The following is a 19446-nucleotide window of genomic DNA, read 5'->3' as shown; positions in this document are numbered from 1 at the left end:
CCCAGCTTTGCTATGAAACGCACATTAAATGATAGCTTTGCCTTAGGGTAGCCATAATTTGGAAATGATTTGAAGAACAAATTCCTTTTTTGGTTATGACTAATAGGGCTTATGAGAAAAAGTTCTGCAGTGCATCTGATTAGAATTCTAGCCAGCTAAATGTGCCTTCTTTCAAGGTATACCATTCTGTTGTATTCCTTGGCAAGTTTCCATTCCCTTTCTCAGGCGATCACTCAACATTCATGCTCATTCAGCACACCTAGTTTTTTGCTTTGCTGTTTTGAGGTTCCCTAGTTTTTCGCTTAGTTGTTTTGGGCTTTAGGAATTTTTGTTTTCATTACATCTGCAAGTTTTGAGGTTTCCTTAAGATTGCAGATAGTTCCCCTTTGGGTACAAATGATCCAGTTTTTGCGTCATAAGACTAAGCTTTGTTAATGTAAAGGATGATTCTTGACTTTAGCTGTTCATGTAAGGTGTGCCAATCATCTGAAAAGTGAAAATTAATTAATTAAATAAGTAGTTGCAGTCTGGATAAATTAAGGTAACTTTAAGGCAAAAACATTTTATCCTACCATCTACAAAGTCAGGCATCAAAGGCTTCAATCCCAAGATCCCAAGTGTTTGTTTTTTTTTTATAAAACTCTTGAAGCTTTAAACTTGAGAGGAAGAAAAACCATGAAAGTAAAACTTTTGAAGAAGAAAGAAAGAGGACACCAGCCCAGCTTTGCTTTATTACAGCTATGGGGGGGGAGGGGGGGGGGGAGATTGGTATGGCAATAATTAGAACAGATTATTTCTCTGCCAAGAGGCACATTGCTTTGGCAGTAGTCTGTTGCATGATGTTTAACTAATAATGAAGTAAATATATAAATGTACTAAGTAAAAAATAAGATGTTGATCACTGGGGAACAACCCTACTTATTGTCAGGATGTTTAATGAATAAATAAATAAATGTTCATTTTGCAAAAAGATAAAAAAACTTAAACTGAAAAAAATCAAGTTGTCTTTTTCACTGAGTCCCAAATTTTGTCATTCATCATAACTGGAAGGCCATCCAGCTCACATAATGATAACATGAACAAGCCTGGAAATTCTGGATAAATGCAGTCAAAACAAGGTTACTTATTATTTCGAGTCATATCACAATATCAGTTGTAACATATATTTCGGCCTCTGAAGTATGGGTGGGGGGAATTATCCAAAATGATAAATAAACAAACCTGAAATACAACTCTTGATTTCTCCAGCAGGTATGTCCTCATGTTAGCACCAATGATACGGTATCTTTTATCAAAGCCGATCTGAATGTATTTCCCAAAACGACTGCTGTTGTCATTTCGAGTTGTTTTTGCATTCCCGATTGCCTTTATGAAATGGAATAAAGTATTAGAAACAGAGGTCCTTTTTGCACAGCTGTCCATCAAGTCCACTTTATAAACTTACAGTTGCCTATAAATAAATAAAACAATGTTACATTAAAATACAAAAGAGAGAAAGAAAAAAGTCAGACAAGGGTCTTGCACAGTAAGATGAGCACATAAGATTATAGACACACTCCTTTAGCTTTGGAGGTACTTCCAGATGTGAAATGGGAACAGAAGCAATCTATTTTACATGACTGATCCAATTTTTAGGCCCAACTAGAGTAGAAATACTGAATCAACTGGATGTACTTAAAAGTTGCAACTGATTCAAAGGGTCTAGCAATTGGATTTAGATTAATAGGTTCTGTATGGGGATGAATTCTGCTGTCTGTATGACTATGACTGTGGTCAAAGAGGCATCACTAAGAGTATGCAGGGGTGCGGACTGCACTGAGTGACACCCAGAAGAGGGGTGACACCTGGTTCTGTCCTCTTCCCTTTTGGGGGTAGGAGTGCATGCCCACTCTTGCCAGCTGCTTCATCCATGGGCTTCCTCCCAGGGGAGAAAGCCTGGAGACATAGGAGCAGAAGGGGCAAACACATACCTTTGCCACTGCTCCATCCTGGGCTTCCTCCCAGGGGAGAAAGCCCGGGAATGGGGGAGATGAGGGGCGCATGTGCACTCTTCCTGCACCAGCTGATACCATAGTTAGTGATGCCACTGTGTGGTCAGAGTCTTAAACATGAGACTGTACAACCTAATAACTTTGGATTGGTAATGATAGAAACCATTAAAATGTGCTTGATTAATCTTTCTAATATAGTACACAAAATGTTTCACAGTAACAATATAATAAGGTTTCATTTTTTTTCCATTAAGGCATTAATGCAAAAAACAAACAAATCCAGGTTTAAACAAACAAAGAAAAAGGTTTAAACAATTACACCAAAAAGCCCACAGTCTTTTTTTGTTTTGTCTTTTTAACTGATTTTCCCCCCAGCCCTAACCCTAACACAAACCAGTATGAAATTGTAATAGTCTGCAGTTTACCAGTGACATTGAGAAACTTGAATGTTTGTGTGTTGTAAAGTAACAGTATTTTGGGTTGCTGGCTACCTCTCTTTGTAGACCTTATGTGGAGCAATAGATTTAACTATCCATTGCAGTATGTAAGCTGTACCTCCACCTATATTTGTACCTTTGCAAACAAACTCAAAATACTGTAAAATATCAATAAGCCTCTGGAGACTTTCTTTCAGACAAAAATAAAAGCTAGGTAACCATTATATCCCTGGAACATCTCATCACTTGGAGAAGTGAAGTAAACATTAACAGTAAGTCCCCAGCATAGTTTATTGACTTGCTGCAAGAAACCCAAACTGTTACCTGTTCTTTAATAGACACGGCTTGGTAGCAACCTGGAAAATGCTGGTACTCTAGCACCAATGTCTTGATATTTTATAATTTGGAATGCAGTAACAATGGAGAAAACAAATGATGTGAAACTAAACTAAACTTTCTAAAGAACTAAAAAAAACTCCCAGGTCTCTTATGTGCAAACTGACAGCCATTTTTATTGTTAAAATATAAGAAAAGAGTCTAGTTGACTTCAAACTCACAATTAATGTTCAGTCTAGACAATTTCAGAATGAGTTGTTGTTGTTATGGTGACCCTATCATGGTGTTTAATTAGCAAGATTTATTAAGAAGAGGTTTGCCACTGCCTTCCCCTGAGGCTGAGAACATGTGACTTATTCCAGGTCATTCAGTGGGTTTCATGGCTGAGCTGGGAATCAAACCCTGGTCTCCAGAGTCACAATCCAACACTCAAACCACAACTGAGCTAACCACAAAAAAATGGATCCAATGGGGGGAAAATATTCTCCCCTTTTGTGTCACCCATTTCTTTTCTAGTTATTGTTTAAAATAGTTTTTGAGCATAAAAAACCACTGGGTGATCTTTGGTAAGTCACACTCTCTCAGCCTCAGAGGATGGCAATGGTAAACCCCCTCTGAAGAAACTTGCCCAAAAACCTCTGTGATAGGTTCTCCTTAAGATCACTGTAATTCAAAAATGACTTGGAGGCACACCACAACAAATCTGTGAAGAGTATGCGTTATTATTAGTAACATTTATACACTGCCCTACTTCTAAGAATTCCAGGGTGACACAAAATGAGATATTTCCCCAGGCGTTACCCTGTTACTCTCACAACAAGCCTGTGAGGTAGATTAGGAGAAAAGTAACAATTGCATCAAGTTGAGCTTGCTGGCTGCCCCAGGATTTGAACTAAGGCCTCCCTGGTCCAATATTCAAAACATGGTATGATTTCACAAAAATCCATGCTGCAGAAGAAGAAGAGAGGTAAGACTTTATGCCATCTGACAGCAAGAGAGCTCAGACTGCACAGGCAAAGGAATCCGTTGTGTTTACAAATTGGGCAAAAAGCCTCAAGCATTTCCAAGAGAAAGAGATGCTAATTCTTTTTTCTTTACCTCTCTGTGCAAAGGAAGGACACCTTAAAACCAAAACAATGAACAGAACAGAGACACAGCAGCTACCCCAGTTTACCTCCATGCATAAAACATGGAAACTCAATTTCATTTCAGAGGTGAACCACCTGCATCAAGCGAACAAGAATGGCTAACATCTTCTCCAAAGAATGTTCATCCACTTTCTAGGTGCCCACAAATCCATCTACCCAAGGACCTTTGTGAAAGAGCACAGACACATCAAAGAGGCACTTATTCAACAAAAGTATGCTCTACCATTTCACCATTTCTGGCCAGCCTTTTATTTATCAATTGACTGGTAGTCACAGGTGACCATAAATCTCATGCAGGTGAGTGAACTGGTTGGGGGAAAAGACTGTCCTCCCTTCACCAGTGGATTTGTCTTCCATGCTAGTCATAAAGAAAGGAAGCAAAAATTTCCCTCCACAACCAGTCCAGTGGGCTGATGGAAAAGTCTCATCTCCCCTTCCATCTTCAGAGCTGGGAGAAGTTACTTTTTTGGACTGCAATTGACTGAATCCCTCTCCCAGCATGTCCAATAGCAGAATCCCCATGCTGGCAGGTAGCTTGTGGGAAATATAGACAAAAATAATTAACTTTTAACTTTTCTACCCATCCTCAGTCAATCCATTGGATAACAGTCATTGTAGTCTCAGGGCTCTTCTTAGCTTCAGCTTCCTGAAAATCTTAGCTTTCTTTTAAATAAAGTTTCTAGCCCTGAGAAACGAAGACCTTTGCCACATTCAGGCAATCTACTTGTCACTGCTGCTATCCCATCCTCCCAATTTCACCTAAAGCTCAATTCTGTAAAGTTAAAATGCTGAGCGATCAAAGAATCAATAGTAGCACAGGATGGGCCAATGAAACCCTTGAGTGCTTTAGGGAAAAGTTTATTGCTCCTACTCGTAATTTAAGCTAAACAGAAAAATCTATGGGGAAGACTATGATAATGGTATGAAATTTATGAAAGTAATTTCTCTTTCTCTGCCTCACTGTAGCTTGTTAAATATGAACAAGCTTCTTAATAAACATCTAAATGTATATAGCAACCTTGAAGGAGTGATGCTGAAACAGTTCAAATGACACACACACAGAGACATACACAAAGAGGAGCAAGGTTGCCAAGTGTTCAAGCTGGGAGCATATCAGGCAAATGCCAGAGATGCAGTTCCATTTTTCTGACATGCTCCTAATAACTGATTTTCAGAGGCAAGTAGACTCTGACCCAGAGGAGGCATCTAGCCACCATGGTAGTTAGCAAGCCACTGATAGAATTCCCTTCACGAACAGCACAAAATGTAGGGGCAAAATATACGCTAATGGGAATTGAGAATGGTTTGTGGCACCTTTGAATTAAACATAATGTTGCAGAATCATAGAATAATAGAGCTAGAGACCACAAGGGCCATCTAGCCCAACCCCCTGCCATGCAGGAATACACAATCAAAAGACTCCTGACAGATGGCCTTCTGGCCTCTGTTTAAAATTATCCAAAGAAGGAGGCTACACCACGTTCTAATCTGGTTGCAGGGAGCATATAACTCCTTGGTGAAACAGCTCCACTGGATACTGGTCCGTTTCCGGGCAGAATTCAATTTGTTGGTTATGATCTTTAAAACCCTTTATAGCTTGGGACCAGACTATCTGAAAGACTGTTTCTCCCTATATAAACCAGATTGAATTTTAAGATCTTCAGAGAATGCCTTCTGTCAATTCCATCTTCACCCCAGGCACATTTGGTAAGGGCAAGAGAGAATTGTTGTTTAATTGTGTTTAACTTTTGTATTAACAGGATCGTTGTACTTTATTTTAACATACTGTGAGCTGCCTTGATTCCTGAGTGGGGAGAAAAGTGGGATTTAAATTAAATAAAATAATTAAATGGGCAAAGGACAGTGGGAATCAATGTGGTGAAGATAGCTGGTTCCAAGAGCAAAGTGTTGAAAGAACCTGGAAAATATGCAAAATTTGCTCAAAGAGTATCAGAAGTCACTTTTTGGCTTTCACAAACACAAATGATGGTAAACATTTATGGAATAGCCCTAGAAAGCCTTGGTTGAAGGCATAATACAAACAACATAGCATTTTGTGCAAGTTTATTCACCAAGGGATTCTCACATTTGAATTACAGTATCTGGGCTTGCTAATTTCATCCTCTCATCAACACTCTCCTAAATTAAAAAATCTGTCATTAGAACACAATCCCTCAGAGATCAGAGATTTATATTAACCATCACACAGAATTTCAATTACTGTGGTTTGGACTTGATCAGCTATGCTAACAGAACAAGGGAAGAAAGAGATTGATCATAAGGTTGCTACAAAGCCAGGCTGATCTTCTGTAAAGACCATCAAATGGCACAGGAGAGTGGCAAGGAGCAAACAACACCCAGAAATGAGAAAGTGAAAAGGCCAAGGGGCAGATTAACAGCTCCGTTAATTTCTTTAAGTCTCGGTACTGTAACAGGCAAGTAGAATCCCACAGCGTAATCAATGCATACATATTTTACTTGTATTATGATACAACAGTGGAAAATTTAAGAAATGCAATTGAAATTTCCTTTTTAAAAAAACAATTACATGTCTGAAATCATTTTATGCACGAACTTGGAAAAACAGAAGCACATTTGTATTCAACACTGGCAAGGCCTTCTTTTTTAATCATCTTGTTCAGTACTGGGTCCTACGCATCAACAAAACTATTATTAGCATTTCTTCCAAATTGTCCTTGTTAAACAGATGGCCCATGCAAGAAAGGAGTGTACACTCGTCCCTCCACATTGCAGCTTTGACTTTTGCAGATCTGATTATTCACGGATTTTATATGGCATGGGTGCACTGTAAATTGAGGAAAAACTGGGAAGAAGACAGGGAAACTGGAACATTTTAAAAGCATCTGAAAAAGTAAGATGACTGAGATTTACCGGGACTGTCCCTTCCAAGTCATGGTAGTTGAGAAGTACGCAGTATTATCTCCATGTTCAGCACCAACCGCTTTGAATCCCAGCTTTGAGGAAAGCTGGGGTATAAATAAAGCAACAGACTATAACTCAACACCAACATTTCCCTATAGGAGCAAGGATGGCAACCATTCACTTACAAACAGGGTGGGCAACTGTCTAAGGGCAGGATCCCCAGGAGACCATAGAGGACCATACTCTCACTGTTTGTTGTTGTTGTTGTTAGATGCCCTTGAGTCATCCTAAACTCATGGTGACCCTGTGGATGAGACCTCTCCAAGTCTCCCTGTCCTTCACTGCTCTGCTGAAGTCCTGCAGATTCAGGCCCATGGCCTCCCCACAACTGAGTCCAGCCACTTGGTGAACTTCCTCTCTTTCTTCTGTCCTCAACCTTTTCAAGCATTATTGTCTTATCTAATGAGTTATGCCTTCTCATGATGTGTAATCCAACACAAAAGAGAGTACTAGGTGTTACAGGCTCTAGTTTAGAGGAAGGAACCAACAAAACCACTACCAAATATTCCTCGACTGGGAAAACCCTATGAAATTCATGAGGTTGCCATAAGTCGACAGGCCATCTGAGGACACATCCATAGAATATAAAGGGAAACTCAAATGGAACAATCCCAATGCCCAGGCTACCTCTCTTCAAAATCCACTCTTCTCAATTTCATTTTGGTTTCCTAGTGCAATATGGCAGGTAACTGGCCTGAGGCTGAGACTGTACCAGCAACACATAGCTACTGAAAAATCCCATCCTTCTTATTCCCCCTTCATTGCCAGTGCAGAATGAAGGGGAACACTCACCAGCTGAATACCTCCTTGTTACTGGCAAGACTTTCTTTTGCTGAAGGGCTGCTGAACTTTCTCTGGAGTGCAGGCAACAGAAGCCCAGGAGGCAAGGGCTTGCTAAAATAAATCTGATGACATGTGAAAACTAAAACAAAGGAGGACAAAAGAGCATCTCTCGACAGGAGTATTGATTCTATTTGGGGACAGTGCTAATGTAGGCTTGACTTCCTCAGCTTGTTATTGACTTAGGGACCTGAATACTTCAGGAAAATAAAGTGGAACAGTGTTGACACAAAGTCAGATTTGCTGGAACCGATTAGCCTGAAGTTACAAAGCCAAAAAAGAGCACAAGGGGAGTTCCAATTTGCATTCAATCTTCAAAAGTCCTTATAAACAGACTATCTTGAAACATGTGAACTCAGTAATGGTAAACAATGACCCTCAGCATGTTTTCTTAAGTTATAGGTTGCTGTCAGGAAAAAAAACTGACAGAATGGGACATAAAACAAACTTGTATTAACATTTAACTATTAAAGCAACTTTCCAGCCTACTCATTCTGTCAAAATGCCATGTATATTCCCTAGGTTTGCGCCCAAGAGTCATGTGCAACTTTCACTGGGGAAAGACCTTTACACCCAAGGTAAATAATTATGTAATTTTGGCAGCTCTCCCAGACTGATATGGACTTTGTCTGCATTGCTGACAGTCTTGCAATAAATTCAAGTCATTCATCAATATATATTTTTAATTTACTTGGAGTTCATTGCAAAGGGACATTAAGGACAAGGTTCCAGATGCAGGGGGAAGCAATAAAGCAATGACCCTGGCCCTCAGAAGGACAATGGCTTGATTACAGCTCTAAAAAATGTTTAAGACTAGCCAAATCTCACTACTCAAAAAGCTTTAGAGCCACTGGAATCAGGAAAGAGTTAGCTTTGTGTAGTGGTTTGGAATGGTGGACTATGACTCTGAAGACCAGGGTTCAAATCCTTACTCAGCCATGGAAATCCACATACCTTGGGCAAGTTACATTCTCCCTTAGAGAATGGCAATGGCAAACCCCATTTGGATAGCTCTTTCCAAGACAACCCCATAATAGGGTTGCCATAAATTGGAAATAATTTGAGGGTACCAGTACTACAGGTGGATGGACTCAATCAAAGAAGCCACTACCCTGAGCTTGCAGGACATGAGCAGGGAAGCTAATGTCTCTTGATGGTTTCTCTTTGAAAGGAAAAAGCTGAAGCTAACTTGATAAGAAATAATAACAAACACTGGACAGGGCAGGCAGCCATTAACCTTCCATAGCCTCTTATTGCTCCAGAGGAGCTAAAGCAGGCACCCATCCTTAAAGTTGAGGGTGACATTCCTTTTGAGATAATCTGTTGGCTACATTCAAGCAATGAGTGATGAAGAAGCCAGGAGAGGGCAAAGTCAAAGACCCAGAAGTATAATCATTTCTTTTTCTGTCTTCCACACAGCCAACCACTCTTCATCTTCCTCATCCAATGAGATGCTACCGTAGGAACATATTATTTTTACCAGAATTTATTGGTTTGCAGAAAGCCTTTTGTGATCAGGTCAAGGTCTATTTAACCCTAATTCCAATTGTTCCTTTAAATTAAAATTGGTGCTGTTGTTATGTGTCTTATTAGGTGACTTCAACTTATTGCAACCTTCTCATTTCTAGACAAGATTTAGTCAGAAGGGGCTTGACACTGCCTTCCTCTGAGACTGAAAGGGTGTGCCTTGTCCAAGGTCACCCAGTGGGTTTCCATGGCTGAGCAGGGATTCCAGCCCTGGTCTCCTGGAGTCCAGCATTCAAACAGCTGCACCACACTGGCTCTCTCACCGATTACAGTATAAACCAAATGAATCAGCTGAACCTTTGTATGTGTTGACTTAGGGCGTTCCCATTAATTCAAGAGGAACTGAAACCCAAGGGGAACTGAATTTAGGTCAATGGACTGGGTTGAGGCTGATTTTGGAGAAACTTATTTTTAAGGTACAACTAGCCATGTGGGCTGTGGATTCTGGGATACCAAGTGGGATACAAAACAGTCTCTTCTGCAAGCTCTGATTGAAGAATGCAAGCTACCCACAATGGAGTGAAAGTAACAAGTGATCTTACAGGAGTATTCAGCTAAATTTTCAGTTAAATAGAGCATCTGAAATTAATTTCAGGCAAACCTCTGAGAGATGTTGAAGCCAAAAGATTTGGGCAAGAACTAAAAATTCAGGGGAGTTCTTCATATACCTAATTTTCAACCTGTTTTACAGCTCTTATTGCATTTATCCACATATGCTCAATCTAAACACAAAATGTAATTGTTTTTGCTACACAACTGGAACCCAAGGAATGCCAAAATTCCCACATATAAATCCATCACATGTTTTATTTCCTTTAACTCACATTGTCTGTCCATGTCCAGTCATCCCAAGGACTTTACATCTCACCCTGCTTTTATCTACCCTAAAGTATCCTGTGAAGCACTAGTGGTACACAAAGCTGTAAGCCTGAGAAACCCAACAGATGGTTTGAAATGGCCAAATTTCACAGTTTAAATTCAGTGACTAACAATATCTCATCTCCCTTTACTGCTCAAGCTTCAAAATGCACATAACAAGATCACCTTATGCAACAAAATTTTAGGCTTTTCAGTCTAGGGTGTGGGGAGAACAACTAAGGGCAGACATGATAGATGATTATATAAAAATATGGAGAGAGCAGACACAGAGAAGCTTGTCTGCTTCCCATAAAATAATAGAAATCAAAGTCACCCAGGTAAATTGGCAGGGTATTCAGGAAAAGCAAAAGAAAATATTTTTTCATGCAATGCATAATTAATGTATGGAATTCACTGTCACCAGGAGGGAGAACCATTACCTCAAATGGCTTTAGAGGGGAAAATTCATAAAGAACAACTCTAATAATGACTATGAAAGTTACAGAAAAATCTCCATGTGCAGATCCAGTATGTTGCTGCATACTGATTGCTTGGAAATAGGAGGCAACCATTGCCTGTGAGCCCTGCTTGGAAGATTTCCAGAGATATGTGGTTGCTCAGAAGCCACTATTAAAAGCCCAATGGTAAAAGGGTTTATGGCAGTATTCTGTACTATTCTTGCTATGCTTTTAAACTGTTGCTTTTAAACTGTTTTAAATTCTATTGACAAAATTGATGAAGTCTGAAAACCATGCCCTATGAAGAGCAGCTAAGGAGCTGGCTTTACTTAGCCTGGGAAAGAGAAGGTTAAGAAGTGACATAAAAGTCATGATTAAATATTTGAAGGGATGTAATATTGAGGATGGAGAAAGCTTGTTTACTACTGTTCCAGATACTAGGACACAGAGCAATGGATTCAAACTATAGGAAAAGTGATTCTACCTAAACATTAGGTAGAACTTCCTGAATATGCTGGCTTGTAGTTTAGTGGATTCTCCTTATTTGGAGGATTTTAAGCAGAGGCTGGATGGCTATCTGTTGGGGGTGCTTTGACTGTGTCTTTCTGCATAGCAGACAGGTTGGACTGGATGACCCTTGTGGTCTCTTCCAGCACTATGACTCTATGATATGCCTTTATGAGTCTCTGAAAACTTAATTATATTGTATTTTTTGTATGTGTTTGTTGATGTGAGCTTAAATCTGTATCTATTTTAATTTGAGTTCTAGAGCAGAGAGGAAGATGGAATTTAAATGAATAAAATCATCACAGTCACCATCATTAACTGGACAATGTGGAAAGCAAAATCCTATCCTAAATGAACTTATAATGCAGGACAAACATAGTAGCTATGGAAGAACACCTTTTTACTAATGTATTTGGAATTCAGAAAAGCTTTATTTTCCAGAACTTTTAATCAAATAAATATATTTTATGTTCTATGTAAGTAAACTGTTGATTCATGTGAGGGTGATGAAACACCTTGTGCTACCAATTTTTTTACAGTAAATTTGTTATTTCTAATTAATATACATTTGCCATTTATGAAGGAGTCAGAATTAAATTCAGGTGGAAGAAAATAATGAAATCAGATCCAAAAGGTTGGTGTAGTAATTCAACAACCCTGTGTACCACATCTGACTTTTAAAAATTAGTACAAAGGTGCACATAACAATTGAAAATGAAACCACAAAAATCCACATTACAGCACATACCTCCATGATAGGACTGGAAGCCAAGACCTTCTCTTCAATGTTGGTTTCACTGGAAGAACCTCCGACTGATGCAAAGAAGCGCATGGCGTATTTGGCAGAGACTGTCTTGCCAGCACCAGACTCGCCACTAACAATAATAGACTGGTTCTTTTCATCCCTACAAGATAAAGAAAGAGGAAGATGTTACAACTATAGGTATACTTCAGTGGACTAAGTAGATGTGTTCCTGGGCATGACTTATTTAATGGAAAATTTAGTACCAGAAGTGGAAAGGACATGAAAAGAATAGGGACGGGTTCCTACACTGCAAAAAAAGAAGAGGAGTTCAAATTGTTTCAGTAACTTTTTATCTGAAGCTAGCAAGGTGAACATGGGAAACGAAACAACATGGTCAGGTAAGCCTTGCATAAATATAGAAAAGGATTTTGAATCTGTAGAGAGTAGAGACCACATGGAGACTCCTTCCAAAATGCATCCATGGCTTATTTTTTCTTCCACCAGCACCCTCTTTTCTTGTGATTTCCATTTAGGTAGCCAGCCTTACAGATCTATGCTTCTTTATCATGCTGAGGACAGATTGTGTCGGTGGGTGAGTGGATGTGCATGAATACACACACACAAGCAGTTCTTCCCTCTCAAACGTAGCCTACAGCACCTGATATTTGTTGGTGGTCTCCCATCCAAGTACTGACCAGGGCTGACCCTCCTTCGCTTCCAAGATCAAACGGGATCTAGTGCCTTTAGCATATTTAGACCAGGAGAACAGATGACAAGGAAATTTGTCTCTTTTCCTCTTTTCTCTCTGTTTTTGTATGCTCACTAAGTTGTCCTGGGGTCAAATGTTTGTAGAAGGAAAACACACAGGGCTACAGTAGGATCAGCTAGAAGTGAACTCTGCTCTTTCCCAATAGAGGTTTTACTGTGTTGTTTACTGCAGACACAGTGCTGCAGCTTGGCACCAAAGACTTTGTTTTTCCAGCTCTCCTTTACCATCTTCCCAACACTGATGCTGTTAAAAAAACCTCTGTGTAGATAGAAGAGAAGAAGGAAAAGGGGGGCTGAGCAGGCATAAAAAGTCTTTGCAAAAAGAACCTTCTTTAACAGAGGCTTTGTTAATGGAGCTATGCAATTATTGTTTATATAACTTACACCCCAGCTTTCTCCTGATATGCCAGTTTACAATGGGGTAAAGCACATGGCCAATAAAGAGCAGCCTCTGGGCGCTCGGGCCATGATTGTGCCGAGATTATAGTAAACGCACGGCTTGCTCTGAAAGCGGCCCACCACTGTGGTCAAAGCCAGCTGCCATCAGTAGCTGGATTATTCCAGCTTCTTCTTGATCCAGTTCAAAGATCCAGATTGTGGTGTCGGAGCAGCTTCCGGCTGCTTTGGGGGCATGTGTCATTTGAACCACTTTATTTGGCCCATGTGTTTTGGGCCAATGAGACTAAAATATGACAGACCTCAACATCTCATTATAGAGAAGTTAAAACACATTAAAGCTATCATATTAAAACAGCATTCATTTTTAAATATGCAAAATCATTAGAAAGTACAGAACAATAAAGACAAAATCACAACGCACATACACCAAAAAAGATCCTTTTGCACAACCTATTAATCATCAAATACCTGTTTAAATGAGTTTTTTAAGAAAGGTCTTTATACCTCCTTGCAATGGAAGAGCAGAGGAGGCAAGGGAGTTCCACAGCCTGGGAGCCGTCACCAAAAATGCTTCTCCTGTGTATGCACCAAACAGCCATGTGACACATTTACTGATTCATTCATCTGCATAGCTTCATATAGCCTGCCATTCATTCCAGTTGTCTTTTCATGGAATGGGGCAATGATTACTTAAATCATCATAATAATAATTCCTTGCAAGAACAGAACAACACTTAGCTTCCTCGGGATCTCAGCTTCCAGTTTATTTTAAAGTTCAATTTATTGTTTCTCTGATGGTAGCTATCTCTATTTAAATGCTTAAAACTGCTTTTAAAAACTATGCTAAAAATAAAGTTCCTCATTTACAACCATTAAGCAATGCCAGCCCTACAACTGATAGCACATGGTTTCGCACTAAAAACTGCAGACAAATGCACAAGCATCACAACCTTATTTGTAACAGCTGTCTGTCTGCTGATGATAGGACTCTTGCTCATTGTTATTGTATGCTAGAGTTCAAATACATACAGTAAATGTGTTAGTTTGGATCAATAAATTTACAGTAAATTTACAGCACTTTATAAGGTTAATAATAATAATAATAATAATAATAATAATAATAATAATAATAATATGCAAAAGTCTGTAGTAGCAGCTTTGCCACCAGGGTTGGGGAAAAAACAAGTTTTTAGGGAGCCCTTGTGGTGCAGTGGCTAAATGCCTGTATTGCAGCCATTCACAGCCACAAGGTTGTGAGCTCGATCCCAGGCAGGGCTCCAGGATCAACTCAGCCTTGCATCCTTCCATAGGTCACTAAAATGAGTACCCAGCTTGTTGGGGGCAATTAGCTTACACATTGTAAACCACTTAAGGAGTGCTTAAGCGCACTGATAAGCGATATAGAAATGTACTTGCTACTGCTATCGCTTTGCACTCAGAGTTGGGGGGAAAACAGTTTTTTTAAAAAAAACAGGATTAGAAAGTAACAATCTAAAGTCTTCATGTTTTGTTTTTTTACCATAAAGACTCACTCGCCACAATAACTGCTCACAGTTTTCATAGTTTGGGAACTCACAGCACTGAAAGTCTTCACAATTTCAGAACAACTAACCCAACAGTCTACAGTATTTCATTCTCAGGATTTATTCAGCTCAGTCTGTGGTATCATATTCATTCAAGATTTATGACCTACCACATAGCCCCATCATGTGCAACCATTTAATAAACATATTATGATATCATTAAGGTTTTATTCTTTTCTGATACCTTAATCCTGATCCTGAAATCGACAGCTCAAACAGGCAGTAGAGAATTATTGTACTTTTAGTTCAGTGTGTGTGTGTGTGGGTGTGTGTGTATCTTTGGTTTCTTGAGCCTCTTCAAACAGAATTAGCCCTAAATCAGAGAATGGTGTGAAGGAATTCAGTGTTCAAGCGGAAAAGATTTGCAAATGTTTTCATTGATGCCATAAAATGCCATCCAGTTATTTTACAGCACTCCTTGGGGGAATCTTCACTTATTTACACTTCTCTCACTTTCCCACAGAGAAAAAGATTAACTGGGCTTCTTTTCTGTGATGTCCCATTCACTGTGTGATTCCTGATGGCGTAAAAATCACCCACATTATTTATTCCTATTTTTGTGCTTCTTTTCAAATAATATGCCCCTGGAAAATCAAAGAAGTACCAACAACTGGGAAATGAAGTGGGGAAAGAAAAAACAACAACAGGCACAACAAACCAGAAGATGAACATTTGAAAATACAGTCAACCCTATCCACAGATGTAGCCACCCATGGCTTCAAATATAAATAAATAAATAAATAAATACAAATAAAAATACAAATAAAACAAACAAACAAACAAAAATATATAAATTACAAAAAGCAAACATTGAGACCTCCATTTTATATACAGGATACCATTTTACTATGCATGGTATTGAATGGAACCTGAACATCTATGGATTTTGATATCCACAGGTGTCCTGGAAACAAACTCCAGCAGACACCAAGGGACTCTGTATGCAATTTACAGGTATTTTATATCTTGGGGAGGTGCAGAATCATGAAGACACTGGCTCTGTTCGGTTGACCACCTCCTAGCTTTGTTCCAGCTTCCAGTCAGCTTGCTAGTTCCCTCCATTGCTGCCCTTCCCCCCTACTCTCCTCTGTGCCCAATACAGCAGTGACAAATGTGTGACCCTCCAGCTGATGAAAGTAGAACTCTGACAACATCTACATGGCTACAAGTTGCTCAACCCTACCTTTTCATATTGCTTGCTATTCTACCTGCCTGCCTTGTCCCAACAGTGAAGACTCTGTCTTGCAGTTGCCTCTGCCTGTCAATTCATCTCTCAATGGACCTGTCCCAAACTTCAATCCCAATTTTGCCAGGACATTCAATGGTTGACTTATCCACTGATCAATGCACATACTGTACCATAACTCTTCTATAAAAAAGGAACCATCGCTTCTCTGAGTAGCATGGTGACAGGCAAGAGCTCAGTCTGTGCAGGAGAACGTAAAAGAAGCACCAACTTCCTCAACTCTCTCCACTGTGGCACCACGTCTGGCCTATTTGAATGCCTGGGTGGGAGATTGGTGACAGTGTCTCTTTGGTGTTTTCCCTTAAAGGAACACCAAGAGAGTACAGGGAATCATTGCTTCTTTTATGTTCTCCTGGGATGGACTAAGCTCTCGCCTTTCACCACTCTACTCAAAGAAGGGAATTCTAGTGATGTTATTCTAACAATGAGAAACTGGGCTTTGAAGGATTTGAGTAAGACATTTCTAGTATTTCTATTAGTCTTCTGGGTCCAAATAAGGCACATTAAAGTTAAAAGATATCATCACTGCCAATGTAGTTGCCCTTTTTCCCCTCCACATATTTCGCAGCCTCCTTATGCCATTCATCTATCCATTAGGTTGAGGACAGTTATGTTTGCCAGAATTTTGTAAGCCTTTGGCATTGTTTTCCTTTGCTTGATCCTTTACATCTTTTGTTACATGCCCCAAAATTTTACCCTGAACTTATCCATGGACCATATCAAAATCCAGAATTTTGTCCTCAGAACCTGACCTCAATTTATACATGAGGTTGACTTATACACAGCTTACTTAAATTTAAAAAATGTGTACACAGGGAAAATTGCAAACAAAAAAGCACATGTTAGGGTGAAGTGTTGAAAAAACGCATAAAAGCATCTTGCCTATACATTTCTAGGCAAATGTTTTAAAAATAAAAACAAAGACAAACAGATGTGGAAATGGAACAAAGTGATCTTCTGCTCTGAATATATGTGTATAGATAGATAGATAGATAGATAGATAGATAGATAGATAGATAGATCATAATTGACAGGGAACCAGAAGAATTATGATCAGAAGTCAGGGACATAATAAAGGAAGAATGCAGCAAGACACTTAGTGAGGCCAAAAAGAAAGACAAGACACAATGGATAACATATGAAACAATTAGAAAAAGAAAGCAAGCAAAGGAAAAGAGAGACAGGAACAAAATCAGAACCATGAATGCAACTGTTCAAAGACCAGAGTGCTAGGATAAAGAAGAAGAAATCTCTTCAGCAAGATAAGGGAAATTAAAGGGCAGTTCAAACAAAAAAAACTACAATGATATATGGTAAATACAGGAACACACTACAGGACCAAGACAATATAAAAAAAAAACCCACTGGATGAAGTACACAGAAGAGTTATATAAAAGAGATGAAAATATGAAAGATAGATGGAATGAAGAATCATATGAAGATGAACCCCAAATTCTAGTAAGTGAGTTGGAAGCAGCATTAAGAGAAATTGGGAAAAATAAATCACCAGGAACAGATAATATACCAATCAAACTGCTGCAGTCCACACACACAGAATCAATTCCAATATTAACTAAAATCTGCCAACAAATATGGGAAAAAAAACACTGGCCAACAGACCGGAAACACTCAGTACACATCAAGGAAGGTCAAGGAACAAAGTACAAAGGCAGGCTTGCTGCTGAACATAAAGAAAACAAAAGTAATGACCACAGACGACCTATATAAATTCAAATTAGACAATGTGGAAATTGAAATAGTCAAAAAATTATTGTACCTAGGATCAAACATTGCCCAGAATGGAGACTGCAGTCAAGCAGCCATGAAAAAGCTAGAGAAGAACCTAAAGCAGTGGTTCTCAACCTTCCTAATGCCGCAGCCCTTTAATACAGTTCCTCATGCTGTGATGACCCCCATGTAGGCAGATCCGCCTGGAGACGGATAGAGGAGTGGTGTTTTTCGATGGCCTTAGGCTACCCCTGTGAAAGGGTCCTTCGACCCCCAAAGGGGTCGCAACCCACAGGTTGAGAACCGCTGACCTAAAGAGTAAAGATATACAACTGAGAACTAAAATTAGAACCATCCATAGTATTCCCAAACATTATGTATGGATGTGAGAGCTGGATTGTGGAAAAGGCAGATAAAAAGAAAATCAACTCATCTGAGATGTGGTGTTGGAAAAGAGTGCTGAGAATACTATGGGCAGTGAGAAAGACGAACAAATGGGTCCTTGAGTGAATCAGGACAGAAATACTCCTGGAGGACAAGATGTTTAAATTGAGGCTGTTGTACTTTTGCCATATCATGAGAAGGCATGATTCAATGGAAAAGACAATAATGCTGAGAAAGACTGAGGGTAGAAGAAGGATGGCTAGGCTCAATTAAGGAGGGCACATGCGTAAGTCTGTAGGAAAAAATCAGAGCATTAGAGGACTTGGGAGACTTGGAGATGTCTCATCCATAGGGTCGCCATGAGTTGAAGTCAATTCAACAGCTACTAACAACAAATCATAGAAAAGGAAACAGTTTTGCTAACAGATGGCATCCTTGTAACTAATGTTTCAAGATGTCCTTGGATAAGTTACACACTTGCTTTCTAATTTTCTAATTTTTGTAACCATCACACATGCATGGTGAATTAAAAAAAACTTTGCCATTTCCAGAGTCACCATGCACTCCTTTGAATCATGGGGAATCCCAAATATGTAAGTCACTGTCTGCTGTCCATAACAAACCAACATCCACTGACATTTGATACTCCACCCACTATTTCTAGTTGGGACTTTTTGGTGAATATATTTTTAAAAATATCTTTGACAGCTTCAGATGAAATCAATTGTTTTACAGTATTCTCATTTAGATTTTAATCTAAACAAGTTACAAGTCCCTTATGGGACTGGAAAGGTTCCCCCTCTGCCTCAGAGGGAAAGAAAGAAAAGACATTAGACGGGGTGAAATCTAGCCATCAATTTTACTCATATGGCAAAAAGGCCCTAGACTAATCCTGCAGGCAGGCAGCAAACAAAGAGGTGAGGACCAAAGGGCAACTGCCAAATCTGTACAATATTTCAAAAGCGAAAGGACAGCAAATGCTCTTCTGCATAGTTTAGCACTTGGAAGAACTACTGAGGAATGTGAGGGAAGAAAGTGCAAAAAGCAGGGCTATATCTTAATATTAAGAAAACAAAAATAATGACCACAAATTATTTACCTAACTTTAATGTGGGTAATGGAGACATTAAAATAGTTCAAGATTTTGTATATCTAGGCTCAGTTATTAATCAAAATGTAGACTGTACACAAGTAATCAGAAGATGAGTAAGGTCCAAAACACACTGCAGAAATAATCTAGTTTGGGACCACTTTAACTGCCCTGACTCAGTGCTAGGAAATCTTGGGAATTATAGTTTATTGTGGCACCAGACCTCTCTGAGAGAGATGGTTAAATGTCTCACAAAACTACAGCTCCCAGAGTTCCCTTGCATTTAGCAAGTGGAGTTAAAGTGGTCTTCAAACAGCAATATTTCTGCAGTGTGTTTTGCACCTAAGATTTGGAATGGCAGCTACAATGGAACTAAACAGGCCCCTCCCAAGTATAAAGAGGTATCAGTAGACACCAAAATCAGAATAACCCATGCCATCATATTTCCAATTTCTATG

The 19446-nt window shown here is 39.3% G+C and overlaps 1 protein-coding gene across 2 annotated transcripts in view; it reads right to left on the bottom strand.

Moving 5' to 3' along the window:
- MYO5B (myosin VB) overlaps positions 1 to 19446 on the bottom strand; it is a 374368-nt gene that overhangs the window by 171619 nt on the left and 183303 nt on the right. For both annotated transcript variants that reach the window (XM_089497439.1, XM_089497447.1), the window contains exons 5-6: positions 11794 to 11950; positions 1222 to 1365 (exon numbers count right to left, since the gene is read on the bottom strand). In XM_089497439.1, the coding sequence (XP_089353565.1) occupies positions 1222 to 1365; positions 11794 to 11950 (301 nt within the window). The remainder of the gene's footprint in view (positions 1 to 1221; positions 1366 to 11793; positions 11951 to 19446) is intronic.

This window comes from Sceloporus occidentalis, unplaced genomic scaffold (genome assembly GCF_023333645.1).
Source record: "Sceloporus occidentalis isolate IW3139 unplaced genomic scaffold, rSceOcc1.0.p SCAF_1, whole genome shotgun sequence".
NCBI lineage: Eukaryota > Metazoa > Chordata > Lepidosauria > Squamata > Phrynosomatidae > Sceloporus > Sceloporus occidentalis.
Note: the sequence above shows the minus strand (reverse complement) of the source record. Positions and strands in the feature narration are given on the sequence as shown.